The sequence below is a fragment of the Protobothrops mucrosquamatus genome, unplaced genomic scaffold (assembly GCF_001527695.2).
Source record: "Protobothrops mucrosquamatus isolate PMUCROS unplaced genomic scaffold, P.Mucros_1.0 scaffold1312, whole genome shotgun sequence".
NCBI classification, from domain to species: domain Eukaryota; kingdom Metazoa; phylum Chordata; class Lepidosauria; order Squamata; family Viperidae; genus Protobothrops; species Protobothrops mucrosquamatus.
In genome coordinates, this window is record NW_015387513.1 from 284,946 (window position 1) to 311,323 (window position 26,378).

A 26,378-nucleotide genomic window follows, 5' to 3' on the forward strand; every position below is an offset into this window, starting at 1 on the left:
TATGTTCCTAGGAAAATTACTACCCCTTACAGATATATTAGCTAATTAGCACACAAGATGCTAACTGTTCTTAACTGCATCAGGTCATCTGAATGGTTATGACTGTCTTTTGTATCTGCCTGTCTTTTATTTGGTTTTGGGACTGCAACAGGGATGGGACAGAGAGCACTTTTCTCATTTCTGCATTGCTTTTCATGTCTGGTATAAGGTCACTCCAGGTAGAACTCAGCAGAAAAACCCAAATAAATATTGGATTTTTCTATTTAGTCACAAACAGTGGGAGGAGTAGGAGCTAAGGGATGAGGACAAGCACCGCCTTACAAAGTATTCTTATATAAAATCCAATTAAAAATGGAAAAATTATATGTCAATAGAATATTTTAACCGTCTCTGGGAGAAGTGTTTACTTTTTCAGATTTATTAAATTAGAGCAAAGCACCATATTAGATCACTCCAAGCAATCATACTAAAATGTAATATCATTGTAACAAGTTCAAGTATTATCATATAAATTTGCAATGCTACTTTCATTATTTTTGCTTATGGCAGATTTTCTATAAACTGTTTGGAAGTAACCTTTGTTATTATTTATTGACTTAGATTTGTTGGCCACCCAACTCCAATTCACTGGTTGAGGGATTCAGAAACTTATTTGTGAAAGTCTGAGCTAATGTAAGCTGTCCTATGATATCTGAAATTATTAAATGAACTGTGTGAATGTATAGGTGATTTCATAATCTCATTTTCATCTCTTCTAGCATACATGCTCAATACCCAATATATAGAATCAAATGCTGTCTGTCCCCAAAAGCTTATCTGGATCCTCTTATAACGCTGAAATTTAAATGGAGGAGCTCTACTTCTGACTTGCCCTAATCAGAGCATGGGACCAATCATACTCAAGTAGTTTAGTATGCATCATTTCTTGTCTATTACTAATAACACTGGGCTTTACTAAAGATGCTTCTGCAAGATTTCTTCCTATGTTAGGATTTTAGAGACAATGGTTTGGACATTTAGTGACATATTGTTGAATCTTGGAAATGATGAAACAAATGCTAAATCTCACATAAAAATCCCAATATTCTGAAAATTCCAGTTCCTTTCTTCTTACAGCAGTACTGCACACAATCCATGGACAGGAGATCTAACACTGTGCTTTCTCCCGAATAAATGTGATCCATTAGTAAGCATGCCTCAAATCCAAACTACCAATAGACAGCACTATCACATTTTAGAGAAAGAGTTTTGCCATTTTCTACATCTACCTTCTTAAAAATAAAGACAAAAACGGTGTGACACAATTGTAAACATCTTCTGATCATCCCAGTGCTATGCTTGCAAATGTTGAATCTACAACCTCAATCCTAATCATGTACAATACATTCACAAACAGAATTTTTTCTTTTGTTTTTTTTAAAGGCAATAGGTTAACAAACCTGTAAACTGGATTCCATCCCAAGCACACATATTAATACAAGTATTATCCTCTATCTCCAGTCTTTCACCCTGAAAAATATACCTGAGTTTTAGCAGTTAATGAAAGTTTCAAGTCCTTCAAACTTTCCTTAAACCCTGAATGAAATAAACTCTCTGATCAGAAACAAAGCCCTAATTTGAGACCCTCTCTCTTGATTCAGTGTGGTATTGTTTGTGATAGCCATACTGCTGGCTCAGACTCAGGACAATTCCACTGTCAACTGAGGCACTGTGTTGCACAGGACCATGGAAGCCAGATGATGCTAGGAAAGAAGGTAAGAATAGAAAGGATGTTCCCTTTGTCCATATCTATTCATATATGGCTCTATCTTCTGTGAATTCTTCCTTCCTTAGATTAGCTCTAGAAAAGATAAATGAAAGCAATTAGTACAAGTTTCAGAAAGATTAAAAAACATGAAAATTAAAAAACAATTAAAAGGATACTAGGTAATATCACAAATCTGTGAATGGGTTTGACTTGTCTGGTTTTGGTTTGTAAAACAGTAGCTTCAGGAGCATATGAGGAGGACACCATTAAAGACTTCCTTTATAGGGGATGCAAACAGCAGTGTTGGCATTTTGAGTTTAGTGGCGTCCCACCTCTCTGGAGGGGAAGATGCTAACCTGGCTCCCCATTTGCATATTTCCAACAAAAGAGATTCAGTAAACATACTCAGGTATTTAAGGCAGATATCCTACAAATAGTCCCTACCGATCTCAGGTATAAAATTATATTGGTTTTTTAATTATTATTTTTGTATTATTATTTTTAAAAAAGATTGTTAATGTACAATCTAGTTGGCTTTCAGATCAACAATTTCAGATAAATCTAACATGGCATTACATTATTTTATACTAATTTAACTCAAAAGTCCTTGACAAATCACACAGCAGCAAAATCATCAGCCCTGGAAAGAAATATGTTGAAAATGGCCAAATAGCAAATTTATTATTGATTCAATAGCAAGCTGGACAATTGTAATTCAAGTCTTGCTTTTATCAGCAACTTACCAAGTTTCTCTAGGCATGCCACAAGCTCACTCTTTCTGTCTGCCTTAGCTTTACTCTAAAAATTATAAGTATAATATAAGGATTCTAATAATAGGCTGCCTTACAAATTTGCTATGTGGATTATCAAGAAGCACCGTGAATAACCGGAAATGCAATATCAATTCTAAGAATTACTGTTCCTCAGTAGGATGTTGAGGACGGATAAGCAAAGAACATCGGCAGTGTATGCCAAGAGTAGATAATCCCAGCAAGGTCACATAAGGTATGAAAGACACCTCAACTGCCCAGTTCAACAAGCAGGTGCTTATGCTGAGTTGCAATGATACAGAAGATGCCAGGCAGTGATAATAGTAAAAGCATAATTTCATACTCTGCAATAGTAAATCACTCCTGTACTTTAACCAAGAAAATACATGGATAGAAAATATGATTAACAATATGACCCAAAATTATGGGCTCCTCAGTTTGGATGGCGACATGCTACTGAGGAAGGGCTGAGGACCTTTCATAGTACTAATGGTGTTGATGATGAGGCTAGATTAAAACCTTTGGCATGTCTATTTGAAGATATTGCCATGCAAGGAAAGAAAATCCAAAGCTGCAAAGACAGAATTACAGTGGGAAATGAAACATAAGAAGCACGAACATAGAAAAGCTCAACCAAGAGAAAGATAATGTGAATCAACTATATGGGGGCATCTTAGGCATCAGTGAACCGAGATGGACTGGAATCGCATCATTTATCATTTTACAATAAACGAACAAGTACAATGTTTTTAATTCATTTGTTTAACTGGGTTCTTTATCTAGTTTTAGGACTTATGTGAAGAGATCACATTTTAGGTCATATTTATATGCAGACATATTGAACATTCATAAAAGCTCACATCTTTTAATCACCACTGCATATGGTAGCTAAGAGTCAACAACAACTTGATGATACATTCAATGAATCACAGATCATCTAGAAAACATGTTATTTACTAGAACAATGGCCTTAGCAAAAATGCATGCAAGTTGACCTTTACTCCCCACTTAGATAACTAGAAATCTCAGATCTTTCATAAAGAGACACTGTCTTCTAAATACCATTGTTTATTTGTACTTACTTGATCGAGAGGCAATGCTGGTGGTTTTCGTGGTTGCAGCTCTTCCAAAGTTGAAGTTGATGTAGGCACCTTTGGGAATGGAGTTTGTGGCTGATGCATGTGCACTCTGAAATCACAGAAAACAGAAAGAACTATGTGTGGTTACTATAGTTCTTTCTCTGTATAGTATAGTATAGTACCTTTTCATAAGTATCTTTAATCCAAAAATAATTAAGGCACCGTCATGTGTTAAGATTTCCTGCAGAGGAGAGAGAGATTCACCCGTTTGATCACTCATCAGCTTTTAATTCATGTGTCATGGTACTCTCTTGGACTTTCTTTACAAGTGGAGGACACCGTACTTAGTGGTTCCACTGCAACTTCTGAGGACAATCTCAGTAAATAGTGTTGTATCAGTATGACTCTGTATCCTGGCAGCTATGCTGCAAGCTGCCACAAGGCTCCATTTTGTCTCCAATGTTATTTAACATCCCAAACAAAACCCAAGAAGGCCATCAGAGTTCTGGAGCTAGACATTATCAAAATGTTGAAAACCCATCTTATTTCTTCATAAGACAAGACTATATTTCTGAAGCAAAATATGAACACAGTTATAGAATAAATGAGGACCAATAAATTGAATTTAACAATTCAAGCCCTATGATGGCCTTAAATAAGAACAGGGGAATTTACTTACTGTACATGAGCTTGCAATTCCTGGGAAAGAATTGGTATGTGAGTCCCAATTTGTTGTTGTTGTTATTAAATTGCAACTGAGTGTTCAAGAGACCTCTATACATGTAGTCCTCAACTTTTGACCACAATAGGGACCAGAAAATTTGTTGTTAAGCGGTATGGTCATTAAGTGAGGCATCATGTAACCACTTTCAATTTTACAACCTTTTTTTTTTTTTACCGTGGTCGTTAGGCAACACATTATGTGACTGCAACTTGTGACTTCCTGCTGGTTGACGATGCCTATAATTACATTGTTTAGTTCCTTTTAAAGACTTATCCCTTAACAAGGCTTTCCCTGTATGAATATTTTTGGCTTTATTTTTGTTTTGTTTCTCTCACTTTTTAAATTATGTTTGAAAAAATACTGCTTTAACTTACTGGTAGGATTTTAATAATTTATTATAAATAACTGACATTTTAAACAATGACAGTTGATATATAAAATTATATTTAATAACAACACAATTCCACACTTACCCTTGTGTTCTGAACATATCTGTACATTGCCCTCCCAGGCTACTTCCACGTCCTACTTGTTCCATCATTAAGGCTTGAAAGTGCCCAACATTCTCCTCTTGGCAACGGTACAGAGGTCCTTCATGAGCAAGACCATTGGACTGATTGGTAGCTTGATGATGTGACAAGTGAGCACTCACTGTTGACCCATAGCCTCTGGCCTGGAAGTGGGTGGTTGGATGTCGGGATGCATACGGTGACCCTGTCTGCAGCATGATGCCATGGGGTGGGAAAGGGCCAAATCCAAATGCAGAAGAACTCACAGGTGGCCCATACAAATACTCTCCTGCTGCAACTGACCTTTGCCTCTTGGTGGTGGCATTATGGTTGTCCAGATCAAGGAATTCTTTGGGACTCTCAGGCCTGTCTTGGGGCTCCTCTGCTTTCTCAGATTCAAGGGACAGTTCCTCTCTGTTGGTTGAATCCTCTTTGGTGCCTGCTATGTCTATCTGATTCGGGGAAGCCAAAGTGGCACTGAGCACTTCGCAGTTTTGCATGCCACTGCCCACTGTCCCTCTATCTGAGAAAGGGGGTCTGGCCATAGGGGATTGGGTAGGTGAATGCCCAGTGGGGCTTGATGGGTGAGGGAAAGGCTTCTGCCAGTCTGAATAGCCTTGTGGACAAGTATAGTAAGGAGGCTGCTGGTAGTGATGATAAGGAGGCGGCTGAGGATGGTAAGGGTATGGCACTCCCTGGTGAGAACGATAGCGAGGATAAGTGCCATGGGAACTGTTGCTAGCATGAAAGCCCCGCGCAGAAAAACGTGAATGAGATATTGAAAGGGGCTTTGCTCCCATTATAGCACTAAAACCCTGAAATCCTGAACTGATGTGGTATTGTGTGGCTGAATTTGGATATTCCATGTTGGGCATATAAAGAGGGGCAAATTGGCTAGAAGTGCCCCCTATTGGATTTCCATCCACACTAGCAGGAGTACTTGTGCTCTGTCCCATGCAAGGCACAGTTGCTTCTAGAAGATTTTCACCTCCAGCGCAACAAGGCTTTTCTATTATATTAGCCGGTACAGCTTTCCCTTCACTGTCGCCGGATGACCCTTCACCTGCAGCATCATTTTCGGTCATTGGTCCTCTCTCCATAACTGTTACGATATCACCTAGGCAACTCTGAGATACAGAACTTGTGTAGTTATTCTCTGCTGGCCATGTGCTCTTGTTTTGTGTTGCTTTTGAGCTGTTCTTAGTGTCAGAATTCTTTCCCTCCCCTTCCTGTGTTAAATTCTGCCGGGAACAGTCCATTTGCAATGGGACTTTAGAATGAGGTAGCAGCTTGGGGTATATCTCTTCTGGAAGACACTCAGTTTTCTGACTCACTTCTGCTGGAAGTTCTAATGCACAAAGAAAACAGGGGCAGTTTAGAGAAAAAGATATAATTCAAACTTATTTCATCATATCAACTGACAATTCTAGCATATATATGGGGCTCTAATTCTCAGTTTCTGAGGCACAATATTAATTTAGGAATTAATAAAATTCACAATTTGTTTAGGAAATGACTTTACAAGCTCTTTCAGTTTATTATCAATGTGCACACATGCAATGCTGCACCACAATAAAGAGGGGCAAGAAAATTTAATGTGAATCTGCCTTAGTGGATATCAGAACCAAAAATATATTTCCAATTCTTTAGTTAACACCACAGTGGCATGTTGCTGAGTGTCATACTATCACCAATTGTAGAAAGTTATAAGTAGAACAAGAATATAATTGGAATATAATTGAAGGAAATCGCCTAAATTTCCTTCACAACAGCTGGTAAAAAGGAAAAGTCTTATACAAATCTTACCCAAATTATGCCCTTCCAAGTGTGTTAAAATTATAGTTTCCATGGACTATGCTGCTCAGCTCAATTCATCTCAATCCAATGGGGAATTAGTAGCATATTAATATTCAATCAGTATTTATTCATGGCAAAGCATCAAAGCTGACAAATCTCAAAGAAAATCCAAACACCAAGGACAATAGCAGTTTCTAAATAGGCCCAGCACATTGTATAACAGAACAAGTACCCCCCAAAAGAGCATGTGGTGGTCACTATTTAGCCACAGTGAAACAAGAATATATGATTACCTTGATTGTTCTCTGAATTAATTGTCTGGCTGCCATCTTCAGAATTCCCATTCCTTAATACTGGTTTTGGAAGCTGAATATTAGCAGTTGCTGCATGAGTTAATTGTGGGAATGGTCCAGATAAATGTGAGGAAGGAGGCTGATGTGGGTGATAAGGCACACCGGGTGGGCATACCCGGGAGGACAGCTGCTGCATGGCAATCATCTCTGGACTGTCCATCATAGAATCCCCACCCTGGGGTCCTCTCTGAATCTGAGAGATAGACCCAAATAATGAGGCAGGAAGCTGCTGTTGTATTCTTTGACTGGAGCCTTTTCCTGGATGACGGATATATCCTGCGGGTGGAACTCCATGAGGTAGGAAATTAGACTGCTCAGGCCACTGATTTGAGGGCAAAGGTTGTCTCACGGCCCGAGGGTCCATTATGTGGCTCAAAGCATGGGGCAATATAGGAGAGCAAGGGCCCATGGGAGATTTCTTATCTATTCCCAGGGCTATCTGATTTGTTGCATCATGGTTTCCATTCCATACAGCAGGATATTTATAGGATCTGTATATATGGCCAGGGGGAAGCTCTGAAGTCTCTCCTTGTCTCATAGGAGGTCCATTATGTCTTGAAGAAATAAATCCGGGCTGGAATCGCCCAGAAGAATACATATTGGCATCTGATGGTGGGCCACTCATTCGACCAAGCTGCAAAGATGCAGAATGTGGTCCTACTGTGGAAACATGCATTGGTGCAGCACATCCTTGCTTCTCTGGAGCTGGAAGCCGAGGTCCTCTATGATCATTCAGACCAACTGGAGGCTGGAAAGAAATATCATTCTTATCATGGACATATTACGCAATGAATTTAAAACACAGACATCTCCCAAAAAATACAGAGTAGATTGTGCCTGTTATACTCAGTACTATGCAAGGTATATTGCCTTGCTTACAAAACTTTAAGTAGTTTATATATTAGGCTGAGTTTTAGAGTTGCTAATGTACCCATACATACTCAAGCAGTAGGTGTTACCAAAAAGAATGATAATGTTCTTTACATAGATCTATCTTTACAAATAGTGTAGAAAACTCAAGGTGCAAATTTTCAGCTGCCCAGGTTTTCCTGGGGTCAGAAAAACTGAAAAGTTAGTATCATGCATTGGCCATTAATACATTTCCAAGCCTGATTAAGCATCGGTGTTAAATTTTAATTGGCTTGAAATCAAATTACCTTAGACGCAACCAGTACTCATGTGAACTTCAATGTATACTTGTAATCCAGTTAGTATGTCCATCGGTAAAATCAACCTTTGCATTTAACTTAATTATTACAACCAGGATTCCCCCAGAAGGTTAAAAAAACCTTAAGAATTTGAAACCTTTAAAATTGTAAGCAAAGCTTCCAGAATCAGAGAGGATAAGGAAACCCCAATCAGTGGATAGAATACAGTTTCATCTACCTCAGAAACTCTAGTGCCACCCACTTCTCACAGCAATAATATTTTTCTATTTTTCTATTTTTAATAGCAGAGCAGGTGGAGATAGACAATTATGCAGCATCATAATTTGGAATGATTTGGAAATAATCATTACTACGTCTTCCAAATCTAACTTGGAGGAATCTAGGCACGCATATGCATGCACTGTGTGTATGAGTCTGAGAATGAATGAGGTGGTCTACTATTAAACCTGCCTACTTTTGTGTAAGTCCCTCAGAAGATTCCCTTAAATAAATAAACTCCATAGACTGAAAAAACATTCCCCCATCCACCCTATACACCTTGCAAAATCTTCCTATCCTTCGTCCTCCCGCCCTTTGTTCATTTATTTCGGTAGACATTTAAACTCACAACACTTTAGAAAAAAGAAACAAATCTACAAACAGTATAAAACTGAATAAAATTAGATCAGTGCTACATATTAACATTTATTGTAGCGATTTTAAAACCAGTATTAAAATCAAGTCAATATTCAATAATTAACTAAAAAAGCCAGTATAATATGAATGAACATTCAACAAAAGGTTCTGTCCAGTCTCAAAATTCTATCTTTATTAACAAATCAAGCAGAAGCTAATGCATTGAAATCTTATACTAAGAGAAACCCAAACTTTGTATGTCCTTAATGTTTATTGTCTGACTTGCCTTCACACACTCATCCCAAAATCTTGTAAAATACAGAAATAGGCAATTATTATAAAACCAGCAAAGTAGCAACATTAGCAAAGTAGTCATTCTCACTTGTAAACATAAAATAGATAATTACTTATCAGAGACTTACATGTAATCTTTGCATGTTCAGACAGAAGCTTGGTTCACATGTTTCTTACCTGCATGGCAAAGTGCTGGTGCTGCTGACCTGGCTCCCCAGGATGTGGTTCTGGTACTCGGGGTGATCCAAATGGTTTTGCTGGATCAGATCCACGCAGAGTGTCAAATGTTCCTGGAATAGGTGGCCTCTGAACAGGAAAATAAAATTATGTATGAGATTTGACAGGCATCTCCTTGACAGGAGATAAAATAGAAGCAGCAAAAAATGATTCCTGGTTGAAATAGATGCGTTTCATCTTAAAATATATATTTTTCTGATGCTTCAGCTGCTGTACCTACAATTTCTTCTTCCATTCTTCCAAAGTAATAAAGATTGCCTCATTTTTAGATAGAACATGGGGTGATGGGGATCCAATTGTATGTGCTCATTTTTTTTTTTAAAGACTCAAGTTTACAATGCTCATGCTGAGGAGGAATAATTTACCACCTTATTTGAATGTATAACTGATCATTGTATTAAAGACTAAATTGGACATTTCTCCTCCAATCGAACGTATCAGCGATCTAGGCTGTAGCTGAGAGTGAATTACATAGAAAGTAGTCCTTCTCATTTATTGAACTATTTGAAGCAACATAGTCCGTTGCAACAGGCCTGAAATATATTTCTTTGAAAGTGGGTATAAAAAAAGTCCATGAAATGACTACACAAGATAGTCTTTTTGTTCGAAGTTGGATACTTAATCATTCATTGACACTTAATCATTAATTGTTAAGACTGATAGTTATACTTTTCAGGAATAGGTACACCATGAAGGAAGGAATAAGCAGTGGAAATATTACTGTAGAAGCCTGCAGTATAAAGGACAATATAACAAGCAAATGGAAAAACTGAAGTTAAGATGGGATGCCTAACATTATTTCCTCTGTGCAAAGGGCATTTTCTCCTCTTACTAGACTGAGACTTACTATGTGCCCAGAATGGGATACACAACTGGGCATTCCACCAGAGCGATGTGAATGCAGAAAGCCTCGGCCATTAGAAGATACCATCTTTCCAGACAACTGATCTGAATGGCCACTTGAATCTTCTGCTGAGGAAGAGAAGGATAAGGAGGAAGAAAGGGGAACATGATGTTTTGCTTTATGAGGTGGAAGTTTTCCTCCATTTTGTACATGTGGTTGTTTTCTGCCAGATCCTTCGGAATCTCTGGATCGAGTCCAAACATTTCCCGTACTGGAACGTATAGTCCGACGGCTTCTTTTCTCACGCTTCACATCCTCTCTGATCCAAAACTCATCATCTGTGTCTCCATCTTCTCCAGGAAAGTGCTTCATCATTGCCCGATGAAAGCACCTCTCTAAGTTATAGGCCATTTTAGTATATTCTGTATTTTAAAAAGTAAATGAACAGTCACATGGGCACAAGTTTCTTGGTGTTGACATTTCTTTTCTCACTAGATATTACATTCAGAATCTAGATAATTCTCTATTTGTGCTATTAACTGGGAGGAAAAATAAAGACCAACGCTTCGTGAAAGGCAATTAGGAATAAATGGAGTTTATTAATGGCCAGGGTATACACATTTATTACCGTCACGGTTCCCAATCTCTTTTGTAGTGGTAAGTTAGTGGTTTCCTATTTCTACTTCACTTTCTGTCACACTATTCATATCATAGATATCAACTAAAGCGAAAAAGAAATACTTTTGGAAATAGTCTATTTTTATAATGTACTGTATGTACAAAATCATATTTTATTTTTTTCATATATTTATTGTGAATAATTATGAGCTTTCTCCTCTCCTATCTATGAAAGGTTTGAAAACATATGGGTGTTTTTCAACTTAAAGGCATCTACATGAGATAATTTGTATTTCTATGCTCTTACCACTATTTTCACCATTGTATTTAATGCAGTTCCTGAACATAGTTTTCATATCACCCAGAAATTCCTCCTTGGTGTAGTATTGGCCTCCATTTAGCTTTTTCTCCATACTGGAAATATCCATAGGAGCCTGAAAATATCACAATAGGGAAATATACATCCTCATATTTTATCAGATTATTATTATGGCAGATTCTATGCCAGTGATGGCGAACCTTTTAGAGACCGAGTGCCCAAACTGCAACCCAAAACCCACTTATGCATTGTCGAGTGCCGGCTGGGTGTGGCCCATTGGGTGGGTGTGGCCCATTGGGTGGGCGTGGCTGTGGTGGTAACAGCAGAGTGGGTAGGACTAAAAAGTTCAATCAATCAATTCCAACTTTGAAGATCTTTTTTTTCCCTGCGAGAAGTTGAAATTGATTGATTGATTGAACCCTTTCTTTTTTTTGCACACTGCGGCGGAGGCATAAAGCAAAAAGGTTTTATAAAACCCAGCTGAAGGCCTAAGACTGGGGCGATGGCGCGTGTGCCCACAGAGAGGGCTCTGAGTACCGCCTCTGGCACCCATGCCATAGGTTCGCCACCACTGTTCTATGCTATACATTTATAAGAAAATATATTGTTTACCTTAATGATCTGGTAGTAATTTGGAGCATATGATTCATCAACTGGCTCTAGGAATGGCCAGGAGTCCTTGTGAGCTTTTACAACATCTAACACTGTCATGAAATAAAATGGAATAATGTGTTATTCATACCAACAGGAAATCCACATTTTATGAATAAACAGATTTTCAGAAGCTTAAACCTGGATTTGGAGCTGACCTTTGTACATGGCAGTGAATTCATCATCCAATTCAAAGCTGTAAAAATGAAATGCAAAAATAAATACAAAAAAAACACCCTCATCTTTCTGTCAACTCTGGAACGTGATAAAAACTTAAGCATTAAATATTCAACTCCCGCAACTACAACTGCCTTTTCAATGCAAATAATTCCATTCATTTTCTATAACTTTCCTTCTTCTCCCTTCTTTTTCTTAATTAAATATTTAGGTAAGACAATAAACCATGAAAAAGGAAAAACACATAATCAAATAAAAATATGAGTAGTAAAATACAAATAAGTAAAATATCATGGAACTTACAGTTGTTTAGCATACCCTTAGTTATAAGTTTAAGACATTTTTTTCTGTCTCTAACATAAGAAGTGATAACTGCTTTATAGATGGAGATTATATATTTGTATTTATGGAGATTATATATTTGCATTTGTATTTAATATACTTACAAGTCCTTAGTCTTCTCCTCCTTAGCTGGTGAACTGGGATCTAAATGGGAAAGCTCAAGGGGAAGCTCCTTTCCCTGGGCCAGCAGCCATGCCCTCTCTTCTCGAAGTTTCCTTCTCTTGGCTCGTTCTGCTCATGGGGAAGAAAGTCATTACATTCCTAAAGAACCTTTCTTGCACACAATTTAGGATTAACAGTAACTTTCCTTCTTTTATTCCTATAGAAAAAAGTATACAAATAGCATCTATGCTAGGTAGGCTATTTTAAACTTCTCAATATGGAATAAAGCAATATTTTAAAAGAACAAAAGAAAGTAAATGAAGGAAAAATGATTAAAACTGGATGATTTATCTTAGTGGTAAAAAAAAATGTTAAAATTCTTGTCTCCTGGTGGGCAATGAATCATATTTTGATCTTACCACTGCTATACTGAGAATGGTCCCATTAAAAAAATCTCTTGATTATTTATTTATTTATTTATTTATTGCTCAGTGAGTAAAGAAAAGGGAGTCAAGCTATTCTCCAAGACGCCTGAAGGCAAGACGAGAAGCAATGGGTGGAAACTGATCAAGGAGAGAAGCAACCTAGAACTAAGGAGAAACTTCCTGACAGTTAGAACAATTAACCAATGGAACAACCTGCCTCCAGAAGCGGTGAATGCTCCAACACTGGAAGTTTTTAAGAAGAGACTGGACAGTCGTTTGTCTGAAATGGTGTAGGGTTCCTGCCTGAGCAGGGGGTTGGACTCGATGACCTCCAAGGTCCCTTTCAACTTTATTATTACTATTACTATTACTATTATAAAGTAAAGAAGTTGAGAGTCTGTTTAGTCTTTCACCTTCACACCTCACAACTTTAGCGTAAGTGGTTGAAAGTCTACTTTCCTCCACTCATGACAGATGTTTTCAAGTTTTTTTTAAAAAAATGCATGTTTTATTTCAGTAAGCTGATCCACATGCCTTCAACAGCCTTGACTTTTTCCTCCATTTCTCGTTTCCTCTCCTCCTTCAGCATTTGTTCCTGTTCCTTTTTCTGAACTGCCAAAAGGATCTGACGTTCTTCCTCTTCTTCTTGACGTCTCTGCTTCTCCATTCTACTAAACACGACTGGGGTCATCTGAAGAAAGTCATGAATCTATTTAGTTATTTTATTCCTATTTTGTTGCTGTCCAAAGAAGTGGTGGTGAGGTATATAGTTCTCTGAACGTTATTAAAATAAAACTGTAAGGAAGTTTAGATATTAATATGCCAAGATGAGTTCTAAAGTACCTCAAAGCCACTTTTGCCCATGCACCCAAAAATGCAAACCCAATATCCCACTGATCCTTTCTGTCATTAAAGGCAGTTGGAGTTGGTATAACAGTTTCAATATTACCTCAGAAAAATTAGCAGATTTCAGTGATCCATAATTTGAAAATGAGTTAAAGACAGCAGGGTTTTTGAAAATAGGGCAGAAATTTCAAATACTATTTGTGGTAACAAATGTATGGCCTGGGTACAGGTATTATTAACTATAGTAGGTCACCAGCAAATTGCTGGTTTTGAATGGTAGAGCTCTTTAGAGTTTGGGTCTTGATATATTTTTCCTTTATGCATCCACTCATACCTGAAGCATTCTTATGATTTCCTTGCCAAATGGGATGGATATCCTAAACGGCCGGTTTCAGTGGGCCTTTTGCTGTATTTATAGAAAATAGTCTACAGAAATCCCGTTAGTAACAAAAATTTAAATGTGTTTTTTATCATTTTCTTTGGTCTTTTAAATATATTTAAATATATATATTACTCCATTCTATTTATTTTTCTTTAAATTTATTGTTTTGTCTTTTGGGGTGGTCTATACAAAGCATACACAAAACCTATTGTACTGGGCATTCCCACTCTAAAGAGATCTCTTACCTCTAGATGTATTGGCTTGATGTTTTGACTATCAGATGTCCACCTGGGAGTAAACTCTGTCTGCTGCAGACGCTTCTCCTAAGAGGCAGTAAAGTTAAGACCAGATGAGCAAAGTCTCTGCTATAGTTTATTACAGAACTCTAGAGTATAGAAATAACTTCAAAATTCAATCCTTCTCTATTAGAAATGACAAGATTTCTGAAAACAGATGAAGAGCAAAATCCAAAATACCACTGGTTTAAAATGCTGCTAGAATTGGCAAATACCTTCCACAGCTAATGTGCACCGAGATACCCTGCAGTCTAGCCACATGCTGTAAGACAGGTCTCTTTGCCCATCTACTGTCAGAACCCTGTCTTTCTATGGGCATGGGGATTCCTGTTCTTTTTCGGATTCTGCCATTCTTCTGGGGGGGAGGGGGGAGCTTGGGGTTGCTGCAGTGTATTTCCTTTGCTTTGTTCCTTGCTCTATCCTCTTTGATGTTTCTTTCTCGGGATGAGAATGGAATGTGTCATCTGCCTTATCTCCGGGTACGGAAGAAGAGGCACGGAGACCTAACAGCCTTGGAAGAGGCGCCTTATTGTTTCGTTCCCACATTTTCACACCTGCGGATTGGCCCATTTGAACCGTCCAATGGACAGTTGGGGTTGGGTTTTCATTGACTCTTTTGACTTATTGATTCACAAGGGAACCCTCAGATCCTGCCTTCCACTATTGCTGTCAACACCTTCCAATAAAAGTTCCTTTTGAAATGATGTCCGTTTCAAGAGTTCTGCTTTCTTGGGAGGCTTAATTGAGGCAGCTCCTTACATCTACTGTATTTATTACTTCTCTAAGAAAGAATGCATCAAAACAAGAAATGTATATTTTATAGATATGTATCTGACAACAACAAAAAAACATGCTCCCCCAGTCCAATCATTGATAACAAGGGAATGGGTCTGGGGGGGATAATGCAATTATCCACTAAGAATGTGCAATATTATTTACAGAAGATAATATAATGTTTATTCCTCTAAGTACCTTTATTTCATTTATCATGTGCTAAAGACACACTTTTAAAGACCTTCTAACCTTAATGCTATGGAGAAAACATATTGGTTAAATATATGTTGATGCTTCTGAAATTCAAAAGCTGGTATAAATACTCCATGAACCAAATGTTATTTATTAATTATTTACTCTTTCTGTTTGTCTTCAAAACACTCAATATCTTTTCTCCACAGAGTGCATATAGCAGATTCCGTGAACTCTGTACTAGCTATTAATCTTTTGATATAGATAGTAATTGACAGTCATTTAACAAAAGTTTGGAGTTACAAAAGCACTGAAAAAAGTGACTGTCCTCAAAGTTATGACTGTCGCAATGATCCCTGTAGACGTGCGATCGGAATTTGGGTGCTTGGTAACTGGCTCACATTTATGAGTGGTCACAACTGCAATTCGCTACCTTCCCAGCTGGCTTTTGACAAGCAAAGTCAATGGGAGGAAGCCAAATTTGCTTAAAGATCATGTGATTCACTTAATGACTGCAAGATTTACTTAACAGCCATGGTAAAATGGTAGTAAAATCAGGTCTAGTCACATGATGACTCACTTAATGACCACACTGCTTGGCAACCAAAATTCTGGTCCCAACTGTAGTTGTAAATTGAGAACTATCTGTAGAAGGTGCTGGTTTTGACCTCTAAAGCCCTTTACAACAGAGGTCCCAACCACTGGGCCGTGGACTGGCACCAGGCCGCGACATCCCAGAAACCGGACCGCACAAATAAACAAAACCCCATCTGTGGGATGCAGGCAGCACACGAAACAGGCCCCCTCCAGTTGGTGGAAAAACCTCTCTCCACAGAACCAGTCCCTGGTGCCTAAAAGGTTGGGGGCCACTGCTTTACAGTTTATGCCAAAATTCCTACAGGATGATTTCTCCAAAATCAGCATGAGCTATTAGAACATCTAGGGAAACAACACATTTCTGTGCGTTGGGGCTGAAGCTAAAAGACATGCTTTCTTTTAGCAGCACTGGTGCTTTGGAGTATCTTCCCAATAAGATACCAAGCTAGCTGACTCCCAGCTAGTTTTTAAGAAAACATTAAAATTTTGAATTATTTGAAAAGCCTTTTTTCCTTAGGCTTATATTTGATGCCATCTTTTTTTTTTTTTAATTTTCTTATTCCTGATTTGTTACTCTTACATTTATTGTTGTATTTTATAGTTTTGACTGGTTATTTTAGGCTGTTACTGTTTTGACTGAAATTGGTTTTAATCTGTCCATGAATATGTTATTTTTTTCTTTCTCATATAGCATGTAATCTGAGAGTCATTTAATTATAGCAGAGTAAATGTTTATAGATAAATAAATTTTAATAACGGTGCTGCCACTCCAACATTATGTATTTACTGAACATTTTCCTTCATTTAACTATTTGTGCACAAAATACCACACACTGCAAATTGGGAAAATTAATATCATCTGAATAATTTAGCAAAACACTATATTGGTTGTCTAATCTGGTTCCCAGCTGCTTCACAAACACATATTTAAAAAAAATATTTCTTACCTTTTGTGTAATCATATTGCAAATCTCTGGTAGGAAATCTTCACTCAAGAGTTTATAAAGCTGCTTTTCTCTTAAAGATGTTCTCTCTCGGAAGCTTTCTGTAACCTGCCTCCACTCCTCTTCTGTCTGGCATATTAACCACCATGTTCCATGGCCCAGTCCTTGAGAGACTTTCATAATGGGATAATTTTCTATTAATCTGACCATATGATTATATTAATCATATTTTCCATGTTGAATTATAATTCATAATTTCTCTATGTTGCGTTTTTCATTTTATACTTTTGAGTACAGGTGGTCCTCACCAATCACGACTGAGACTGGCAAATGTCACTAAAGAGTACAATCATTAGTGTGATGTCATGTAATCGCACTGACTTAGGACATCAGTTCCGGCTGTGGTCACTGAGTGAATCGCTATGGATTGTTAAGTGAAATGCCACATGACTGCAACTTTTGCTGCCTTTGCTTATCAGGCCACAAATGATGATAATGTGACTACAAAGACGTTGCAATGGCCACAACTTTGAGGCCTGGTCATGGGTCTTGTTTTTCAGTGCTGGGGTAACTTTGAACAGTCACTGAAGTGATTGGTAAGCAAGGACCTGAATAACATCCATAGAATTTCTCATGACAAATGGAACTGATTTCAAAATTCTGATTTGATTGTTCCACACCAAGAGTGGGTATACATGAATTAGTTTTCATAGGAATAATTATACACAACTTTAACATGCAAATAATGAAAACAATCTGAGGATCTCAGCTGATGAGCTGTTTAAGGGAGGCAGATTATTGCCTCCAAGAGTCAGAAGCTCCACTAACAAAGGATGAATTCAGCTGAAAGGGATAAGGATTCTTCCTTCTCTGTGATATAAAAGGCAAAAATAACATGGTCACATATATTTTGCTTCTTGAAAGAAAATCAGTAAAGCTGGTCCACGACTTACAACAGTTCATTTAGTGACCATTCAAAGGTACAACGGCACTGGAAAAGTGATTTTTCACACTTATGACTACTGCAGCATCCCCATGGTTATGTGATCAAAATTCAGACACTCGGCAACTGACTCATATTTCTGACCTTTGCAGTGTCCTGGGATCATGTGATCACTTTTAAGACCTTCTGATAAACAAAGTCAATGGGGAGGCCAGATCCACTTAACAACTGTGTTAACAACTGCAGTGATTCACTTAACATCTGTGGCAAGAAAGGTCGTAAAATGGGGCAAAACACACTTAACAAATGTCTCACTTAGCAATATAAATTTTGGGCTCGATTGTGGTCGTAAGTCGAGGACTACTTGTACTGTAATGTTAAACAAATGAATATTTTTAGTAGTAGGGCAAGCAAACAGTCTGCATTTTTTCATTGTCAATTCCCGTTCCTTTAAAGTGGCAAGAACTTTATTACTAAACATGGGGAGGAACAGACTCAGACTCAACCCTTCCAAGACCGAGTGGCTGTGGTTGCCGGTGCCCCGGCATAGTCAGCTGATTCCATCGCTGTCTATAGGGGGCGAAACTTTGGCCCCCTCAGAGAGGGCACGCAACTTGGGTGTCCTCCTGGATCCACGGCTGACACTGGAAGATCATTTGTCGGCCGTGACCAGGGGGGCGTTTTATCAGGTTCGCCTGATTTACCAGTTGCGCCCTTTTCTGGACCGGGACGCTTTGNGGTGCTGGTTTTGACCTCTAAAGCCCTTTACAACAGAGGTCCCAACCACTGGGCCGTGGACTGGCACCAGGCCGCGACATCCCAGAAACCGGACCGCACAAATAAACAAAACCCCATCTGTGGGATGCAGGCAGCACACGAAACAGGCCCCCTCCAGTTGGTGGAAAAACCTCTCTCCACAGAACCAGTCCCTGGTGCCCAAAAGGTTGGGGGCCACTGCTTTACAGTTTATGCCAAAATTCCTATAGGATGATTTCTCCAAAATCAGCATGAGCTATTAGAACATCTAGGGAAACAACACATTTCTGTGCGTTGGGGCTGAAGCTAAAAGACATGCTTTCTTTTAGCAGCACTGGTGCTTTGGAGTATCTTCCCAATAAGATACCAAGCTAGCTGACTCCCAGCTAGTTTTTAAGAAAACATTAAAATTTTGAATTATTTGAAAAGCCTTTTTTCCTTAGGCTTATATTTGATGCCATCTTTTTTTTTTTTTTTTAATTTTCTTATTCCTGATTTGTTACTCTTACATTTATTGTTGTATTTTATAGTTTTGACTGGTTATTTTAGGCTGTTACTGTTTTGACTGAAATTGGTTTTAATCTGTCCATGAATGTGTTATTTTTTTCTTTCTCATACAGCATGTAATCTGAGAGTCATTTAATTATAGCAGAGTAAATGTTTATAGATAAATAAATTTTAATAACGGTGCTGCCACTCCAACATTATGTATTCACTGGACATTTTCCTTCATTTAACTATTTGTGCACAAAATACCACACACTGCAAATTGGGAAAATTAATATCATCTGAATAATTTAGCAAAACATTATATTGGTTGTCTAATCTGGTTCCCAGCTGCTTCACAAACACATATTTAAAAAAATATTTCTTACCTTTTGTGTAATCATATTGCAAATCTCTGGTAGGAAATCTTCACTCAAGAGTTTATAAAGCTGCTTTTCTCTTAAAGATGTTCTCTCTCGGAAGCTTTCTGTAACCTGCCTCCACTCCTCTTCTGTCTGGCATATTAACCACCACGTTCCATGGCCCAGTCCTTGAGAGACTTTCATAATGGGATAATTTTCTATTAATCTGACCATATGATTATATTAATCATATTTTCCATGTTGAATTATAATTCATAATTTCTCTATGTTGTGTTTTTCATTTTATACTTTTGAGTACAGGTGGTCCTCACCAATCACAACTGAGACTGGCAAATGTCACTAAAGAGTACAATCATTAGTGTGATGTCATGTAATCGCACTGACTTAGGACATCAGTTCCGGCTGTGGTCACTGAGTGAATTGCTATGGATTGTTAAGTGAAATGCCACATGACTGCAACTTTTGCTGCCTTTGCTTATCAGGCCACAAATGATGATAATGTGACTGCAAAGACGTTGCAATGGCCACAACTTTGAGGCCTGGTCATGGGTCTTGTTTTTCAGTGCTGGGGTAACTTTGAACAGTCACTGAAGTGATTGGTAAGCAAGGACCTGAATAACATCCATAGAATTTCTCATGACAAATGGAACTGATTTCAAAATTCTGATTTGATTGTTCCACACCAAGAGTGGGTATACATGAATTAGTTTTCATGGGAATAATTATACACAACTTTAACACGCAAATAATGAAAACAATCTGAGGATCTCAGCTGATGAGCTGTTTAAGGGAGGCAGATTATTGCCTCCAAGACTCAGAAGCTCCACTAACAAAGGATGAATTCAGCTGAAAGGGATAAGGATTCTTCCTTCTCCGTGATATAAAAGGCAAAAATAACATGGTCACATATATTTTGCTTCTTGAAAGAAAATCAGTAAAGCTGGTCCACGACTTACAACAGTTCATTTAGTGACCATTCAAAGTTACAACGGCACTGGAAAAGTGATTTTTCACACTTATGACTACTGCAGCATCCCCATGGTCATGTGATCAAAATTCAGACACTCGGCAACTGACTCATATTTCTGACCTTTGCAGTGTCCTGGGATCATGTGATCACTTTTAAGACCTTCTGATAAACAAAGTCAATGGGGAGGCCAGATCCACTTAACAACTGTGTTAACAACTGCAGTGATTCACTTAACATCTGTGGCAAGAAAGGTCGTAAAATGGGGCAAAACACACTTAACAAATGTCTCACTTAGCAATATAAATTTTGGGCTCGATTGTGGTCGTAAGTTGAGGACTACTTGTACTGTAATGTTAAACAAATAAATATTTTTAGTAGTAGGGCAAGCAAACAGTCTGCATTTTTTCATTGTCAATTCCCGTTCCTTTAAAGTGGCAAGAACTTTATTACTAAACATGCAAAAAATACTTTTCAACTTATTTTCTAACTGTATGGAATGAAATGAAGAAAACAAAGAAGACCCCTCTTCCCTAGCTGCATTTTTATCAATTAGAACTCAACTATAATCCAAAAATTCTACTTACAATTTCTGGACTGTGATTCATGAACAAGTGCATTGGCTTCTTCTTTCTCTCTGAAAACAAAAAGAAAAAATATTGCAAAAATTATAAAAAGCAAATTTCAACAAAGGGCTACACCCAGGGCTAGAATAAATTATACCCAAAATAAAAACCCACAGCAGCTTTTAATTATATTTTACCTGTAGAAGACAAAATATCAACTAGATTCTAATCCTATAGAACTCAATATTCATTATAAGCCTTTCATAGTCTTCAGAAAACAGTAGTTAAAAGCGATTAGAACAAATTTTGAAAATGTAGGGATGCTTTTTCTTTCAAATAAATTCAAGCTCAGAAACAAAAAACTGATCCAAGCCTAGTAGAACAATAGTAATGTCATCTGGGGCAAAGTTCCATTAACATCCTTGTCACTGTTTTCTGGGCAAGCTGAAAAAAAAGATCCAAACTCAGCTAGTCAACTCTTATAAAAGATTAATTGATTATGAGTCCATCCTCATTGCTGCTAGTCATCTTTTTCCTTTTCCTTTTCCTGATTATAGACTTCTCCAGAGACTAAGTTTCTGCATAATATATCCCAATTATGATAACTTGAACCTAGTGCTTTTCTCCCCAGAGTGAGAAATTTGGATTGATTTGTTCACTAATCCATGTATTTGTTTCCTGGCTAATCACTGTATTTTTAGAAGTCTCCTCAACCCCAAAGTTCCAAAGCAACAGTACACTTTCTATTTTGCAATTTCAACGTTCATTTCCCTGGAATGTCACAGGGAAAACCACTACATGCACAATTCTGATTTTTGTAGGTGTAAACATATCCCCGAATCTGAATACCTTTTCCAAGACCATCATGACCTATCTACCAAATGGTAGTCTGTGGCCTATTTCTTGAATGCTGGTTCCTTTGCTGTCACTAGATCAGTGGTGGCGAACCTATGGCACGGGTGCCAGAGGCGGCACTCAGAGCCCTGTCTGTGGGCACACGCGCACTGTCGCCCCAGTCCTAGGCCTTCAGCTGGGTTTTATAAAACCTTTTCGCTTTAGGCCTCTGCTGCCGTGTGCAAAAAAAAAAAAAAGGGGGTCAATCAATCAGTCAATTTCAACTTCTTGGGGGGAAAAAAAAGATCTTGCAAAGTTGGAATTGATTGATTGAACTTTTTAGTCCCACCCAGTCTGCCGTTACCACCGCAGCCATGCCCACCCAATGGGCCATGCCCACCCAATGGGCCACACCCAGCCAATGGCCACCTGGCACCCGATGATGCATAAATGGGTTTTGGGTTGCAGTTTGGGCACTCGGTCTCTAAAAGGTTCGCCATCACTGTACTAGATGATCTTAGAAGAAAAAAACAATCCACCACTCCAGTATCTTTATTGTCAATTCTAAGGCTGATTGCTGAACCTTTTGTCAAGTTTGTTTTTTTTTATATTTTAGTTCCATTTTTTCATTATGCTCCTTGACTTTCTTTACTAGAGCTTGTAGAAGATCACTTGCATATTTGACTATAGGAACAGTGTCATCAGCTTTGGATGACCCTGCTGGGATTATATATTCTTGAAATATATCCCGAGTATTATTTACTCATCCTTCCCAGAAATAGCCCCTTGTCGCAAGGAGGCAGCATGGGAGAATCTGAGGGCATATGGCACACAGGGATGAAAAAGTATTCTTACTTGTCATAACTGCCTAAGAGAGGAAGCGGGAATTAGAGAAGAAGGAAGGGAATATATTACTCTTGATTAATTACAAAAACGACATATAAACAAGTCATACTTTACTTCATTCCTTTACTATACCACCACTAACATTTTACATATACCCTCCAGCTTTTCTACAAATATTTAATTGTAAGAGCTGAAAAATATAATTTATTTTATTCTGCTTTGTATACAGTATAAATGTACGTTTGTGAAGTAGGCACTGTTTTTATTATTGAGATGTGCAATTCAATATTCCAATTATAATATTAATTTACCTTAAGATGTTCTCCACCAATTTTTTTCGTTTTGGAGGTCGCCCCCGTTTTTTTACTATCTTTCCAGGAATGTCTGGAATATTTTTGTGTATCTCCCATTCTCTGGAACACATTGAAATGTTACACAAAAGAGCTAAATACATAATAATGGGCCTGGTAAAGCAAGAAGGTAAGGAGTGATCGTTGTCAGTGAAAAGGATTGAAGTAGCAACTGTGAGCCAAGCTAAGGGACAATAACTCTAAAGAGGAGAAAGTACATAGCCAGATTTGGTGAAAGCTTAATTTGAGCACAACCCAACATTATGTTACATTAAAATATTTGCTTCCTTGGAAGAAAGTACAGGTGCTCTCCCACTCAAATAGCAAGTTTCTTATGTGCCACGATAGACTGTGTTTGAAATTAGTTTCCTTAAAAGAACCAGAGTACATTAGTGGCTACAGTTGAACTTTAAATTAGGAAACATGGATTCTAGCTCTACCATGGTTTCATTCATTTTTCACTCATTCAAGAATGAGCAGCCTTGGGATGGTAACTTTCCAAGCTTTAATTCCCAACATGGAACTGAAATGGAATTAAGAGTGGCCTATAATTCATAAGTTGTTGGGAAAATAAACAGACAAAATAGTAAAGAATTCTGAAAACTGTACTATTCTGAGGAGAAGGAATTTCATAAACATTTGTATCTTGTTGCCTTTGCAAAAATTGTTTCTTTTTAAATGTTTTTTCCTGGTATTCCAATCACCCTGTTTCCCTGCAGGCAAGAACAAATCTGTACCTGTCAGTAATTAGGTCTCCATTTGGTTTCACAGGTTCCTCTTTGTACATTCGCGTGCCATAAAAATACCAGTAGAGGGCACCATTACTATCCTCACCCAATGGTTCCACCCGGAGGCTGTCTGCATCCAAGCCCTGTGTTTGAAAGCACATACACATAAATGTAAAAAGCTTAGACATTTCTTGTATTCATGTTACTCCTCACCACTGGCCTTTGGAGTAGCTATAGAGGTTCCGATCTCGCCTTGCCCCCAAAATGATCAACTGTTAACTGACAATGAGATTTATGTGCTGTAAACTATTCATGAGAAAGGAACTAATTTAAACCTGCTAATGCCTAACAAAAAGTGGCCTCTTATACCTTTAATAGTGAAGCAGCAGGTGGGGGCTCTCTCTTCAAGTGGCAGAATTCTAAAAGTTCCACAAAGGCAATACCAGGCTTCACACTGCAAGCAGGTGCATCTTTTTCTACCACAGTTAGGCAGTAACAAGAGAAGCCACACCTGCTTAACTTATCTCTCCAAGGCTTTGAAAGGGGTCTCTCCCGACATAATGGTTGCCCTCAGAAGTCTGTTTTAGGGATTACTTCCACTGAGGCATTATGCCTAAGGAAACAGTCAGGCAGAAGTGGTTACATGTTTACTTTTAAAAAAAACCAACACTATTCTCAAAACTGGATTCCTACTGAAAATGTACAAAGACACTGAAAATGTTCAATTCCATTTTTTTCATGCAGATTATTTTTAGAGGCAAATTTTTAAATGTTTCTAAACCAGCACCTGTGGATGTGATATCTAGCTAATAAACTCACTGTTATCTGTAGAATGTAGAAACATGCCGGACAAGTATTATAGCTCTCTTCTCCCCCCCCCCTCCCCACACTCCCAAACAAACAAACAAAACATTCCTGTGTAGTTTATACCACTCTAGATGCCTCAAAGGCTACAAACCTCTAAATTAGTATTTGGGTAGCAAACAAATGCTATGCTCACATTTTTGCTTCTTCATTCCCTTCACTCTCACTATTTCATGCACAGGGTTTGGTACGATACTCCCCATTTTAATCAAGCCATGCCTTGTCATTTCATCTGATCTCCCAATACAGGATCAAATAAGTTTGCCTATTGCTACATTACAGCAAATTGGAAAACACGTTTTAAGCGCAAGTTAGAGAGAGCATATAAAATGCAGCACTCATTCATGATCTTCCAAATTACATTCTGAAACCACGGTGAGTTTATAAGCGATATCTTAATACGTATGCCATTCTGGAACTGGCCTCAACAATGTTAGGGCATTAGAAATGGTATTAACTCACAAAAACATTTTTCCCCAAAGAAGTTGCTAAATATCTTCAAAAGCTATGTCTCTTCATGCAGATGTTATTAATTAATTACACAGTCGAAGGCTACAACTTTAACTTGACTCTACTTGCTATTACAACTCTAAAAACCATTTAGATCTTTTTAAAAGGCTCACTTAAGCTCTATAAGCATTAGTTACAATGACTGTTATACTAAAGAGAGTTCTTCAGCTCATTGGCATATCTCAATGGGTAACTAGCTATCAAGGACAATAGCAGTTCAATCTCCTCAATTCAAACCAGATTATTAATATGTTTCACCTCCCTCACCCTGGGAGTTCATGTATGTATTGGGTCATTTTTTTTCAAACATCTTCATAGTATCATATATATTAACAATTATATACAGTACTATAAAGATGTTTGAAAAAAAATGACCCAATACATACATGAAGAAATATAATTAAGAGACAGGAACGAGATTCCCAGGTACTTTCATTACTAATCATATACAATGGAGGATGCAAAACTCTGTTGCAATGGAGCTTATCTGATAATCCCAAAGAATGTTATCTTAATCAAGGAAGGATCCTTGAGGGTCTGAGACATTAAATCTCCTTCCTTTGACTAAAACAATACTTGGACACCAACACAAACCACTGAGCCAGCTAAATGCAGACCAGAAAGTAATAAAATAAAATTAACTATTACATTAGTATTTTAAAGCATAACTTAAAATTTAAATAATCAGAAAACACTTAAAAAAATTTATAGTCAGCTTCAGCTAAATTGTTCAACTTGAAAAATATTATACACCAAAAATAATCTTTAACATTTTAAAGAAGGTTATTAGCACAAAGGAATTTGGAACATTGTTATAGTGTATGTGATGTGATGCTTAATGGTGGGAAATGTATATTACATTTTCAATATTCTTCATCCAGCATCTGTTATCATCCAACATACCTTAAGCAGGTCAAAAACATCATCGGCATCAAGTCGGTAATCACAAAGACGATGTAGTATCTCCACACGAGTACGTAAGGGAAGTTCCTGAAAAGTACATTCTCGCAAGGGGTTGGGTTTTCCTTCTTCCAATTCCCAGCGATAATTGATTATATCTTCAAGATAGCCATGAAATGTCTGGGTTCTAATAAAGATAACAAATGGCCATACAATTACTATCTAACAGAATTTGACCTATCCATCATTTCACAGATGATTGCACACAGAAGGCAAGGAAGATACTTCCAGGTTAGTCCAGTTCCTTGCGCAAAATTAAACAGAATATTTCACATTTGTTTTGCAGAATAATTTATCTAAAGCATGATAAAACTTGTTTATCTTTAAGGAAGCAGAACGATCTAAAGCTCATATAAACTATTTGATAAACTGAAGTTACCAA

The 26,378-nt window shown here is 37.7% G+C and overlaps 1 protein-coding gene across 1 annotated transcript; it reads right to left on the minus strand.

Annotated features, from left to right (window-relative positions):
• Positions 1 to 1,611: 1,611 nt before the first annotated feature.
• On the minus strand, positions 1,612 to 23,765 carry LOC107292275 (cat eye syndrome critical region protein 2). Its single transcript, XM_015821353.1, has 17 exons — positions 23,672 to 23,765; positions 22,896 to 22,997; positions 20,926 to 20,975; positions 19,378 to 19,547; positions 14,246 to 14,323; positions 13,307 to 13,463; positions 12,350 to 12,476; positions 11,885 to 11,922; positions 11,688 to 11,779; positions 11,064 to 11,190; positions 10,142 to 10,560; positions 9,235 to 9,363; positions 6,920 to 7,727; positions 4,794 to 6,177; positions 3,600 to 3,705; positions 2,491 to 2,545; positions 1,612 to 1,742 (listed from the first exon to the last, which is right to left on the minus strand). Exons 1-17 carry the CDS (start codon positions 23,719 to 23,721, stop codon positions 1,612 to 1,614), a joined length of 4,023 nt encoding a protein of 1,340 aa, XP_015676839.1. The 5' UTR covers positions 23,722 to 23,765.
• Between the last annotated feature and the right edge of the window lie 2,613 nt (positions 23,766 to 26,378).